The sequence below is a fragment of the Mesoplodon mirus genome, assembly GCF_964341445.2.
Source record: "Mesoplodon mirus genome assembly, chromosome: 7".
Taxonomy (NCBI): Eukaryota; Metazoa; Chordata; class Mammalia; order Artiodactyla; family Ziphiidae; genus Mesoplodon; species Mesoplodon mirus.
Window position 1 is genome coordinate 30,823,228 of NC_138983.1, and position 14,069 is coordinate 30,837,296.

General features: G+C 33.7%; 1 protein-coding gene across 4 annotated transcripts in view; it reads left to right on the top strand.

Moving 5' to 3' along the window:
* KIF18A (kinesin family member 18A) overlaps window positions 1-14,069 on the top strand; it is a gene marked incomplete at its 3' end in the record, with an annotated part of 106,239 nt that overhangs the window by 21,756 nt on the left and 70,414 nt on the right. For all 4 annotated transcript variants that reach the window (XM_082628450.1, XM_082628451.1, XM_082628453.1 and 1 more), the window contains exons 10-11: window positions 4,560-4,722; window positions 11,250-11,414. In XM_082628450.1, coding sequence (XP_082484576.1) covers window positions 4,560-4,722; window positions 11,250-11,414 — 328 coding nt within the window. The remainder of the gene's footprint in view (window positions 1-4,559; window positions 4,723-11,249; window positions 11,415-14,069) is intronic.

A 14,069-nucleotide genomic window follows, 5' to 3' on the forward strand; every position in this document is an offset into this window, starting at 1 on the left:
GGTTCATGTAAATCGTACCTACCCTTTCCTGACTTTATATAACTCTAATAAGCCACTTAATTGAGTTTAAGCAGTTAATTATTTGAAGGGACATCTCTCAGTGATATAAATTGACACAGAAATATGATCTGTTCACTCTAAGCTTTTAGCAGGTAAATTTTAAAAAAAGAAAGCTGTAATACAGTACTTTCAAGTACTTTTTTCCTAAGTAATTAAGACAATTTCCAAGTTGTCCTGATGGGACAATAGTTCAAAAGCTGTAAATCTTCAGTAGTTCTAAGCAGACAGTAAGGAATTCTTGGATCAAACAAGTTTGAAAATTATTCCTTACTTAAGGAATCTAAGAGGTTTCCAAAGTACATCAGCATATTAAAAGCTCTAAGAGGCCCTGTAAGAAAGGAATCTGTTCACCTTTGATTAAAATTGAGTAATTATTCTCCAAAGCTAATCTTCTATTATCATTAGTATGAGAAACTAACCACATCTTAAGCCACTGATTATTCATACTGTTTTGGAACTCTTGAGTTTGTAGAAGATGTTTTAGGGTACATAAGGAAGACTAGTTGGTAGTGATTTTCAACCTACTTTCAAGTACAACACTTTTTAAAAATTGGATTTGTGTATTGACGTTTATATAAAATATCCTTGATTTGAAAAAAATCATTTTTTCTGCCTCAGTTGACCCCAGATGCTAAGATAACTTCTTCTAATAAAATAACACTTTATGTTAGTAGCTGACTTTGTAGATTTTGATGATTTTTAGGCCCACATTAATTTCATCTGAGCACTACAACAGCTCTGAAACTTGAAGTGAGGTATTGTTTTCTAACTTACAGATAAGGGCAAGAAATATATATCATCTCTTTCAAGTATTAATTCTTTGCTCCCATGCTATGCTATTTTACAAATACCATAAGAAGTAATTAAACAGTTATTTCTCTCTATCAGTGATAATGAGTCCATTTTTCATACAGCATAAAGTTGACCTATGTATTGTTATAGTACAATAGCTCTGTTTATACCAGAGATTTCCTAAAGTATTTAAATTATTTTCTATTAATCCCCCTAACAACCCATTGACAAAATAAAGTTATATTTAATAGTCTTACGATGCTTTTTGTTATATTCTACCAATTTTACAGTGTCTTATAAAAAGTAACTTAAGCAAAATGATTCTTCATATTCCTTTAATCTTAACAATGAAAGCTTTTAACTCTGCTATATTATTAGTTGTGCTATTATATTTTGTTAGTCAAATGTGGGATTGGTCCTCATGCAACCAGATATCTTGTCGGTGATGCATGTCTCTTGAAATTTAAAGCAGTGACCAACTGCTCAAATTTGGAGTCATTGCTTGCATAAAATTGCTCAGCGGTGCTTAACCAGATCTAGTTACCAATTAAAACTTTACAAATTGGTAGACTTTTCTGGAGTTGAGTGGCTTTAAGTCATTGACTCTTTCTTTCTGGTAAAATGATTCAAGAAGGAGATGGCCTGAGCTATGAAATAAACACTTATTTGGATATTTTTTGCATTTCAACTTGACTTAACCAACAATAAAAACTTTGAGTTTTAATTCACTCAACAGGTTAAATAATTTACTTGTATTTATAAAACAGGTAATAATAAAATTATATACCCCATAGCCTTTGTCATTTTCTCACAAAAGTATCTGTCTCCTTAAATAAATATATGGAATACCTTTTATCATATCGATCATACTTCACATAGAATTTTTTAATGCCATGAAGTTTGTTTCTTTAGAAAATAATATTTTTATGAAGTTTAAACAGATAAAGGGAAGAATATACAGTATTTGCTCTCTATTAAAGCTATTTGGAAAGATAATATTCAAAACATCATAAAAAGAAAGTACAGTTGTTCTTTATACAGAGTACTTATAAAACTTCACTTGTGACTATACCAAGAAAATTGTCTAGAGTTTATCATATGTCACCTAAAATTATTGGCAAAGATTTTTGTTTTCTAGCTATTTGAATGTTTTAAATGACTAGAAAATAGTTAGTCAATCCCTTAGGGCTCTCTGTTTTAAAAATGACAGTTTTTTTTTAAAAAGAGCTCTCTAGAAACCTTTGATACTAATTCCCTTCCTTCCATCCTAAACTATACACCACCAACTAAAATAAATCTGGACCATAAAATTTTGAAATTGACAAATATTTAACTGTGTCCTTGGGTGAAGTGTTCCAGAAAAACTAAGAAATTATCTTTGAGTGTAACCTAAAGATAACTTATCAAATCATTTATTGGCCTTATCCTTGTTGTAATATAATACAATGAAATTGCAATGTCCATACATACTTCCTATGAAATATTTATCAGTTTGACAAAACTACAGTAAAGTCGATGTATTGTGGTTTATATTCATTCTCAATAGTTTCATTAAGAACTGCTGATGTAAATTGTCAGTGTTTTTACCACAGATCCTTACAAATATATCCACAATTCTGGCCAAAGAAACTTTATTTTTAAATGCATATACTTTGTTACCATTTTATTTTAAAAGCTTCAAGTTAATTTTTCTTTGAGAGAAAAATTGTTTGCCTATGTGCGATTGTTTATACTGTTACTGTAACTCAGACCTGATCTGTGACCAATATTCTGCTGACCCTGGAGAATGCAGGATTGCAGGCTCCTTTTAGGGCTTTCATAGAAGTGATTCAGCTTGCGGTCTTTATGCATTTGCAGGAGATGTGAGTCACAGTCCCCAACTTTGATTCCCTATATCTATATTGCCCTTTGGAGGAAGCACAGTGGAGGGGCTTTTCCTAGATTTACCACATTGTAAACTTGGATGTTTTGGGTCCTGGCATTGTCAGCTGACTCTTAGCCAAGCTGTAGGGGGTACCTAACCATATGGTGTGTTTTCACTGTAACAAGTTCTAAAGCTAAAAATTGGCTATCTCACTTTCCCTAGGGTGCCATAGAGGCACCATATGATTATGCCACCCACTGCTTATTTCTTCACAGCGAGCCAACACCAAAAGAACACATATACTGTGTTGCTTCTGAGGCCTTATGAATTGGAAGAGTACAGGTCCACATTATCATCCTTTTCTTACATACAAAATGTTTTATTTTTGGTAAGCTACTGGATTATGCAGACAAAATACAGTGTATGACTAATACCATAGGCCTTAAAATACCTATATCTTTTAATAACATGATCTTTGGAGGAGAGAGAAAGAAACCCAGTGCTGTAAAAATAAAGTTCAGAACCCATTCCAAACATTTTTGTTATTTAATAGGAAAACAGTCACTCAAACCTATTTACTGTTTATCATTGAATCTAATTCTATGAATGGTGTATATTCTCTTGTTCATGCATTTCTTTTTTTTTTTTAACATCTTTATTGGAGTATAATTGCTTTACAATGTTGTGTTAGTTTCTGCTGTATAACAAAGTGAATCAGCTATACATATACATATATCCCCATATCCCCTCCCTCTTCGGCATCCCTCCCACCCTCCCTATCCCACTCTAGGTCATCAAAAAGCATCGAGCTGATCTCCCTGTGCTATGCGGCTGCTTCCCACTAGCTATCTATTTTACGTTTGGTAGTGTATATATGTCCATGCCACTCTCTCACTTTGTCACAGCTTACCTTCCCCTTCCCCATATCCTCAAGTCCATTCTCTAGTACGTCTGTGTCTTTATTCCCGTCTTGCCCCTAAGTTCTTCATGACCGATTTTTGTGTTTTTTTTTCTTAGATTCCATATATATGTGTTAGCATACGGTATTTGTTTTTCTCTTTCTGACTTACTGCACTCTGTATGACAGACTCTAGGTCCATCCACCTCACTGCAAATAACTCAGTTTCGTTTCTTTTTATGGCTGAGTAATAGTCCATTGTGTGTATGTGCCACATCTTCTTTATCCATTCATCCGATGATGGACACTTAGGTTGCTTCCATGTCCTGGCTGTTGTAAATAGTGCTGCAGTGAACATTGTGGTACATAACTCTTCTTGAATTACGGTTTTCTCAGGGTATACACCCAGTAGTGGGATTGCTGGATCATATGGTAGTTCTATTTTTAGTTTTTTTAGGAACCTCCATACTGTTCTCCATAGTGGCTGTATCAATTTACATTCCCACCAACAGTGCAAGAGGGTTCTCTTTTCTCCACACCCTCTCCAGCATTTATTGTTTGCAGACTTTTTGATGATGGCCATTCTGACCAGTGTGAGGTGATACCTCATTGTGGTTTTGATTTGCATTTCTCTAATGATTAGTGATGTTGAGCATCTTTTCATGTGTTTGTTGCCAATCTGTATATCTTCTTTGGAGAAATGTTTATTTAGGGTCTTCTGCCCATTTTTGGATTGGGTTGTTTCTTTTTTTTGATACTGAGCTGCATGAGCTGCTTGTGTATTTTGGAGACTAATCCTTTGTCAATTGCTTTGTTTGCAAATATTTTCTCCCATTCTGAGGATTGTCTTTTCGTCTTGTTTACGGTTTCCTGTGCATTTCTTTAAGTAAACTTTGCATTATCTATCACAAAATACTGAGATTCTATGTGTTTTATTTTTGATAGATTTCAAGAAATTCTGAACTGCTTGTTCCAGAATCGAGAAGAAATCAGGCAAGAATATCTCAAGTTAGAAATGTTACTTAAAGAAAATGAACTTAAATCATTCTATCAACAACAGTGCCATAAGCAAATAGAAATGATGTGTTCTGAAGACAAAGTAGAAAAGGTATTTAATAACTTTATCATTAGATTGTAGAGAATGTAAAAACATGGGGACTTATAATTCTAGAAATTTGATGGGCGATGTTGCTTAATCACCCATTCTCTACAAATACCTGGAAATGCTGGAGGAAATGTAGAAAACATTGTTTTAAATGTATAGTTAAGTCTACAAGAAAAAAATTTCCTAGGTGTGAGAAACAAAAAGGAAACAAAACCCCTAAAATCTCAGTTATAACTGTTGCTTCTGTGAGGATGATGGAATGCTTAACAGGTAGTTAACACACTCAGGGAGAGTTGGGTACCAAGGTGGGGCAGTGAGAATAGTCCACCCCAGATGCAGGCAATAGTTTACAACTTAGACCAGTGGAAGGGTTTTTTCCTCCCCAGGGAAGAATATTTTGTCACTGACATTGTTACGGTTTCCACTGCATCAGTGCTAAAAAAAAAAAAACCAGATCAACTTTTAATCAGTTTTATTATTTAATGTAGTAGTGCACTGCCTTTCCCCTTCACACACACAGACCACTTTCACTACCCTGCTTTGATGTACACCACTACTTAGGTAAGGGGCCCGAGGGAGACAGGGAGTTAGAAATGACAGTCCCCACATAAAGCCAGGAATCTCAGAGACCTTCACTCTTCATATTGGAAGTACAGCAGGAGAAAACATTTTACCAACTAGCACAGGAAAACAAGGAATCAAGCCTAGGGTAAGAAAAAAAAGTCTCATTTGAAGACTGTCATTATAGATATACTTTTCACTATAGATTTTCATTATACATTATACTTTTATAATCCATGTGTTTTATTTAGCAAATCCCTAAAGTGAGACATTAGCACAGAAAAATGGTATCAGAGCAGTGATAATCTATAGGAAACTGAGCGGAAGCAATGCAGAATCAGCCTAGTGAAGCAGATCCTCAGTTCAAACCACTAATGAGAGCTCACTGTCCACACTTACAAAACCCATGAAACAGTCCTCCACAAGCAAGTCAGCAGACTTAGCAAATATGACAGAATCCCCAAAACGTCAGATACTATAGCAATCTGATAAAACCTATAAAAATGAATTAAGTCATCAAAGAAGGACTTAACAATAAAGGAATCAAAGAAAAAAAGAACATACATATATGAGAAGAAAACAAATGACACTTCCAGAATGTAAAGATTTATTTACTGAAACTTAAAATTTCAGTTTATAGGTACAATACTAGACAATGTTTTAAATACTTCACATACATTAACTCATTTATTTCTCAGAAAATCCTGTGGGCTATGTGATATTATTATCCTTGTAATTAAGATGAGGAAACCAAGGCACAGAGAAGTCATTCTGCCAAAGATTACCCAGCTCATAGAGTCAGAGCTATGATTTGAACTCAAGCCAGCTGATTCCAGAGCCTGAGCTCTTATCCCTGTCCTTTTATGCATGTTAGATATAGCTAAAGAGAGAATTAAAGAACTGGGAGATCTGAGGAAATCACACCAAATACAGGATAAAAAGATAGCAGATGTGAACAAGATGTTGCTATGTGAAAGACAGACTAGAAAGTCATGCATTCATCTAATAGATATTCTGAAGGAGATACATTAGTGCAAAAGAACAAAGGATAATGTGCAAAGTCTAAGGCTCAGAATTTTCTAGGACTATTAAGATGTGAATAAGATGTAAATTCAAGAAACATGCATTCTAAACAGGATAAAAGAATGTATACTTGGAGGTGTGCAACTCCAGAGCACCAAAGATCAGAAAAATAAACATTTTGAAAATACTGGATTTCCCCTAGTTTGGTGTTCATTGATGATAAGGTTAATTGCATTTTTAAGTACTATTTTATACTTAGTAGTATAGTGCTTTAAAAAACTAACATTTTAGGTTTTTGTCAGCCTATGAAATGGGAAAGATGTGATATGCTAAGAAATTAATCATAAAGTATTAATAAATATATCATGGCTATGAATTTATAAGTAGCTATTAAGCTATATTATCAAAATTAGTAATTTATTTACTGAATATGCATTTATTATGCCTTATTGAAACTATCTTTGTTTTAAACCACTTTATTGAGATATATGATTGATGTATGAAGAAACCCATAAATATTTAATATAGACAACTTGATGGGTTTGGTGATAAATATATACTAGTGAAACCATCACCATAATATATGCTATAAGCCTGTATCTTACCTCCTAAAGTTTCCTCCCACCCTCTTTATTATTAGTAGTATTATATTAATAACAACACTTAACATAAAACCTACCCTCTTAGCCATTTTTAAGTATACAACAATAGACTATCATTCAGCTTTTAAAAAAGAAGAAAATTCTACCAATTGCAGCAACATAGATGAACCTGGAGGACATGCTAAGTGAAATAAGCTAGACACAGAGGGACAAATTTTACATGATACCATTTACATGAAAAATCTAAAATCGTCAAACTCAGAAGTAGAATCAGATGGTGGTTGCCAGAGGCTGTGGGGAAGGTGAAACCAGGAAGTATTAGTCAAAGAGTACAAAGTTTTAGTTATGCAAGACAAATAAACCCTAGAGATCTACTACTGTACAGCATAGGGCCTATAGTTAATAACGTGTTGAATACTGAAAATTTCTTTTTAATTTTGTTTATCAAATGCATTTAAAATATTCCTCACATCCTTTTAAGGTAGAAGAAAAATAGAATTTATATCTTTATTTGAAATTTATTGCTGTAGTTGTACTTTAACTTTCTTGAACTGCAAAATTGTTGCCAGTATTTTTGATGACCTTCATGACTTCCAAATAACAGAATATCTCATAGAATTAATATATCAGTTTGTTGTTGTGAAACCCTTTCATATGTTTGTTAAATGGAATTCTGAAATACTGCTATATTTACCTATTCTAAAAGTTGTATGTATTATCTCAATTAATTGCACTTATTATAGAGTTATTTGCAGTGGAGATAATAATTCTCAATTTTGTGTAGGTATCCATTAAATATCAGTTATCTGAAAGTGCAATTATCTGTTTTATTTCTTGAAAAAGGCTTGGAAAACTGCTACTGACTTAATATCTCAACTTTTAACAACAGCTTGTTTTGAACACTTTTGTTTATATGCAGAGCATTGTGCTAGACACAATAGAGGTTAAAAAAAAAGTATAAGACAATATATGTACTTCAGTAATTTATAAGCTTGTTGGAGCAATAAACTGATACAAAAATGACACAGCACTATATGATTGTGATGTAACGAGTAGTGCAATAATAAAAACAACTAATATTATTGAGCATTAACTACGTGCTGGACACTTTTCAAAGTCCTTTGCATGGGTTAATTCATTTAGTATTTATAACACGCCTATGAGGTAGACCCTGTATTATCAACATTTGTGAGCAACAGAGATACTGAGAATTCAAGTAAGCTGTCTAGAGTTATACACCTAATTAATGTGGTTGAACCAATATTAAACTCTGGATGTCTGGCCTCAGTCTGCACTTTTAATCATTCTGCTATACTATAAGTATTTTAAGTGCTACAGCCATTCAAAGGAGGAAACAGTGGCTTCCAGTTGTTGTGGTGGAGAAAGTCTTCCTAGTGGAGAGATGAGATTTATACTGGGCATTGCATGAAAATATTAGTGGGAAAAGAATAAAAGGAATAGTGTATTCAAATGAGGACACCAGTTTGACCAGAGCACAGCATATTTGTAGGTCAGTGTATGTGGAAGTACATAACTATACTCAACACTTCCTGCCAATTCCCACTGCTTTACCCATAGCAGATATCATTGATTGATTACAGCACTCTTTCTCTCTGAATCTGAAGTTGCCAGAGTTAACCACTATAAATAGATCGGAAATGGCACATGATATAAGACATATTTTGCCATATTGGGAATTAGTCAATTCGGATAGAATAAAAGGACAAATTGTGGAAGCTTTAGTTGCCAAGAATTATACGGTCTATTTATGTAGTCAAAAGGCAGTCTTTGAGGCAAATGAGTAGTGTATTATCAGAGCTTAGAATCAGATTGCCATTTTTTGAACATTAGAATATTAGTACAATTAGTAAGTTTGGTCTATTTAATCCCAAGCTAATTTAAATCATGGTTATTTTACCCTGTTTTACTTACCCCATTGAATTGTGAATGTGCATGCTTAGAAACATTAAGACATAGAGTAAGGAAATGGCTTTGGCTGGTTTCTGTAATTTTTTTCTGCTTTCATCTTTATTCTGCTTTTTTCAACCCACTTGCCTTTTCTGATATCTCACTTTTGGTCATTGCAATCCATGTTCCAATTTTTATAGCTATTTTTATGAGACTAAGAATAGCTAAGTCTAATAGCTAATGAGACTTACCTAAGCAATGAGAATAAAACCTCTTAAGTTTATTGGTTGTAAACTGTTGAAAAACATAGAAAGACATCTAGAGGCTGAGTTTGTTCTCACAGAAGTGACAAACTATAGTTTTACTAAACTGCTTGCTAGGTCACGGCATTTTATATCTGTCTTGGACCCTCTCCGAAGAGGTTTACTCTCATAATTGCCGAAAGAATCTCACTAAGCTATAAATGGTTCTTGAGTATGGACTCTGAGAGTAGTATTAAAGTGAAGTTCCGGGGTAATTTTATAGCCATATAAAGATAATACACAAATTATTTTCAGTGAAATAATCAATTTACCATGTTAGCGGTCAGTTCTTTTGCACAAAGCAATAGTAATACCTAAATTTTAGAATTTCATACTTATTCTCGCTCAAGACCTTTTGTGTTATTCTGGAGATTTTGTTAATAAAATATGTAAAGCTTTTTTGAAACTTTAATGGGAAATAATTAACTTTAATGTCAGGGTTTAACATACATATTTTAGAATTTATTTCCAAACACTTACTTGGTATTTATTTCAGAACAGTAATTCAATAAGAATTACCCTGATGGAAAATGTCCCCATGGAGAACCATCATAGAGTATACATTTGATGAACATTAGAAGTACAAACTCAGAAAACATACCCTGTGAGATTTTTAGTCGATATCTTTTGGTATTAAATATTGACTGCCATCAGACCCGCAGATCATGTCCTGCCCTGGTTTCTAAGAGTACCTACAACGTTTGTAAACGTTAAAGGAAAATAAAGGTAGTTTGATCTAACTGCCTTCCTTCAGGCAGGTACAATACTTTTATGTTCATTTTTCAGATGAGGTGACTGAAGAGCCACTGAGATTGACTTGCCTAAGTTTTCACACCTGCTGAATAGCAGAAGAAAGTCAAGAAGCCACATATCCTACCTTCTGTTGGATACCAGTGGCTCTAAACTTTTCAGGTTTCAGGACCCCTTTCTGCTTTAAAATAAAATATTTAGGACCCCAAAGAGCTTTTGTTTATGTGGATTTCATCTACCAATATTCTATTAGAAATTTAAACTGAAATTTACAAAAATACATTATGTATTAGCTAACTTAAGAACAATCGATTACCCATTGCATGACAACGTAACACTTTAATGAAAAATAACTAATTATTTTCTAAAACAAAAAGAGGTAGTGAGAAGAGTGACATTATTACCTATTTTTGCAATTTTCTTTAATGGCTGGCTTTTCCTCAAAATGTCAACTTACCTTTTATAAAAGATAATAAGGAAGTAGAACTTAATCTCCTAAAGAGAGTAGCTCTTTAATCAAGTTCAAATGTAGTTCCTGCTCCTTTTTTCATTTTTTTTTTCATTTTTCATCTTTTTTCATAGGATGTGTTCATCCCTACTTCCAAAACCAGCTACAAGTGCTTGTTCTAATCTTTGGGGATCTGTTGTCTCAGGTCCAGCTATCACATCTTATGATTATTGAGTTTAATGTCTTTTGGCAAATAGTCCAAAGAGGTCAAGCTGTTCTGGCCCACAGTGCCCATGATAGTGTGCAAGACCATTGGGGTAAAAAACCAGAAGGCCAGTTTTGATCTCAATTCATGTGTAGGTAAAACACCAAAAATATTTGGACTATCCAGTATGTGTCCTGAACCAACCATCAGGCGAGATCAGATGTTTATGCCACCTGGATATAAGCTCTATTTTCTTTCATTGGCAACAGCCAATCTAAAGGCCTTGCAGACAAAACCACAACAATAGAATACTTTACCTCTTCACGTCTTTCAAACTGAAGGAAAGACAAGAGCAGGACATGTATCTGCTTTGTTTTGAGTAAGGAAATCATGGGATTTATCAGACCTCACATGAACTTTTCAAATGCAACATTTAAAGGAATGTATTCTGCAAAAAAAAAAAAAGTGGTAGTCTTCAATTTGGCCATTGTATTTCTTAAAGTCATAAACTCTCAACATGTAATTTTATAAAAATGACTCACAACTCAATTTCCTGTTTTCCTGCAAGCAGTAGTACTGTGAGATTTCAAAGGGGAAATAGCTTTAAGTACAAAAGTATAGCCTAATTTAATAGACAACAATAGCACACTTAAAAGGAAACATACTACTGTACTAATATCACATACATCACGTATCATAAAAGGTTGACTATTAAATGCATTATTTTTCAGGCCACTTGCAAAAGAGATCATAAACTCGCAATGTTGAAAACTCGCCGCTGCTACCTGGAGAAGAAAAAGGAAGAGGAACTGAAGCAATTTGATGAGAATACTAATTGGCTCCATCGTGTGGAAACTGATATGGGACTCTTAGGTCAAAATGGTCATATTCCAAAGGTACATATGTGTTTGTATATTCAGACTTATTTTCTAAGAACTGAGCTCCTTAAACCCATTGTCTTTGTTGTTGAGTAAATATCTTTCATAAGACAACTTTTGGTCCAGCTCCCGGAGATTTGACTCATTTTACTGTTTTTAACTGAATATACCTTCTGCCTCCCTGATTACCTACTAGATTTGCCTTTCTTGTACTTTCAGAAGAGTAAAGTTACTTTTAAATGTTATTCTTAAGTGATTGCATCCTTTTATGAGGAGCTCTTAAGTTAGAATGAAGTAATTCTATGTCAGACTGTACTTGAGGTTTCATCATGTAGGTAATTTAAGTTTGTTTTAATACTTGATATTTTGTGCAAAAATAGTTTTTAAATGTGGTCAGCATTATTTGTATTATAGCTAAAGAAAGCCAATTTGAAAGCTGTATGCATTTATGTTTATGTACTAAACTGAAGATATTCCACCTAGAATGGCAGAAGTTTATAAAGAGAGGCGATGGTTACTAATGATGGTTAATGGCTGAATCAGATCAGAATTGTGTTCAGCTACAATGTTACAGATAATTTTCTCCCTTAACAATAGTAAGCTACAGAAGTATGCAGTTCATTCCTAATACAGTACCTCCCAAATGTCCTCAGTGTCATCATTATACTTTTCTTTTCATAGTTGTGATAACACTATTCCATCTTTAGTCTTGAGTTCACACTTAGGCCAGAAGAGGAATGAACGAAAGGGGAGAGAGAGATCTGTATTGGGAAAGCAAAAACTTTTCCAGAAATCCCTAACAGACATATCTGAATTGACTAGAATTGTCACGTGGCTATCCCTAGATACAGGGGAATCTGGAAGGGTGAGTGTTTTGCTGGACATATTATCATCCTGAACAAAATTAGAGTTCTCTTAATAAGAAAGAAGGGGAAAATTAATATGGAATAAGCAGCTAGCAAACAAGCTGCTACAAAGTAACTAATTTTGATCTCTAAATACCTAATACTTTAAAATAACAACTTTTTTATACTCTTTTTTAAAAGGAAGAGTATCTAAAGTCTTTAATTTGATGATGCTCTTCTGAAAGTCTATATTATGTATCCACTCTGAAATCTTAAAATTTCTAGAAAAGCATGAAACTGAAAATAAATACAGGTGAAATGTAGTATAAAATATTCAGTACAAATGAATGCAGCTAGTGATTGTTAATATTCAAAGATATCAATTTTTTGTTATAATTTAAAGATATTAGCCAATGCATCATGACTAGGGAAATCAGTATAAATGTCCGTCCTTTTAACACTGAAGCCCACACTGAAGGGAGAGGAGACTAGCAGGAGTAGTGAATGATGACAGTTCAAGGTAGTAAAATTGGAGCAGTGAGCAGCAGATACCTTGTTTCCTAAGAAGATGGCCAAGGATAAATAGAGACTGAATAGTTCTTTAATGTGGAAATTCATTGAGGGCCAACCAACAGTCTAATCGACACTCAGCAATCCTAGAAGTCTTCACAATATCTTGATGAAAGTATGCCAGCCAGTTAGTTCAGTAGATTGGGAATTAAATGTAGTACAAAGCATACTTTAATGAGATTGTATAACTTAACAATTGACAGAGCACTTTAGAATATTAATATTCCCTATAGCAAGAATGTAAATATTGGAAAGAGGATAGACACTGGAGTTGAAGCGGTTGGTAATTCCATTATTTGATAGTTGTGTTGAATACTATAATAGTTGTGTTGAATACTAACTCCTAACTCTAACACTAACCATATAACTTGGGGCAAGTTGTTTAATTTCACTGTCTTAACTTCTCATCTTTAAAATATACTTAAGGCATTATGAACTTAAATAAAATGCTGTATGCAAAGGACTAGCACCACTTAATACATAATGAGTGGTTGATAAATAATAGTTTAATATTCTAAGCCACAACATCAGAGACATCAATAGCCAAAGAAAGGTGTACACAAAAGGAACACAGCAGCATTAGCTGTATTATAAAATACGTTTGCTATTTTTCCTCCAGAACAGTGTTTCTGACCTTTTTGGGTCATAGATGCCTTTGAGAATCTGATTAAAGAGCTATATATAGATCTTCTCCTAGATGGACGATTGTGGGGGGGGGTCACATTCATACAATTTTGCTTTTTTTTTTTTTTGGTCATTTTTTCCATTAATACAACATTAAGAATATCTGCTCTAGAAGAAAACTAAAGTGCACTTATTTTAAAATGCCATATTCCTCTTAAGATTATGTAATGGGCATATTTACATGACTTAAAAGGAATAAGCAAAAAAAAACAATGATAAATCAATAAACTATAATAGGGATTAACTAGGCTTTCAAACGGTAACGTCTGAAATTCCATGCTTGATCTGAGAATCTAAAGCTGTAGAGGCCCATCGTGGAATGCAACAGCCTCCATCAGAGTACCTGTCAGGGTCCCCAAGCCACAGTCTGGATATGTTTTCAGAGAAAATAGCTGATATCCTGGCCAAACAAGTGTTTCTCACTCGGTGCGCAAGAGCGGTTTCTCTTGAAAAGGTAGCAGATGTTGAATGTTTATAGTAGTTTTTGGTTTGTTTCACTTATATTTGTCATGTTTCACTTATTTGTTAGAGACTATGTATATCCAAAGAAATCTTACTCTCAAGATGATCATTG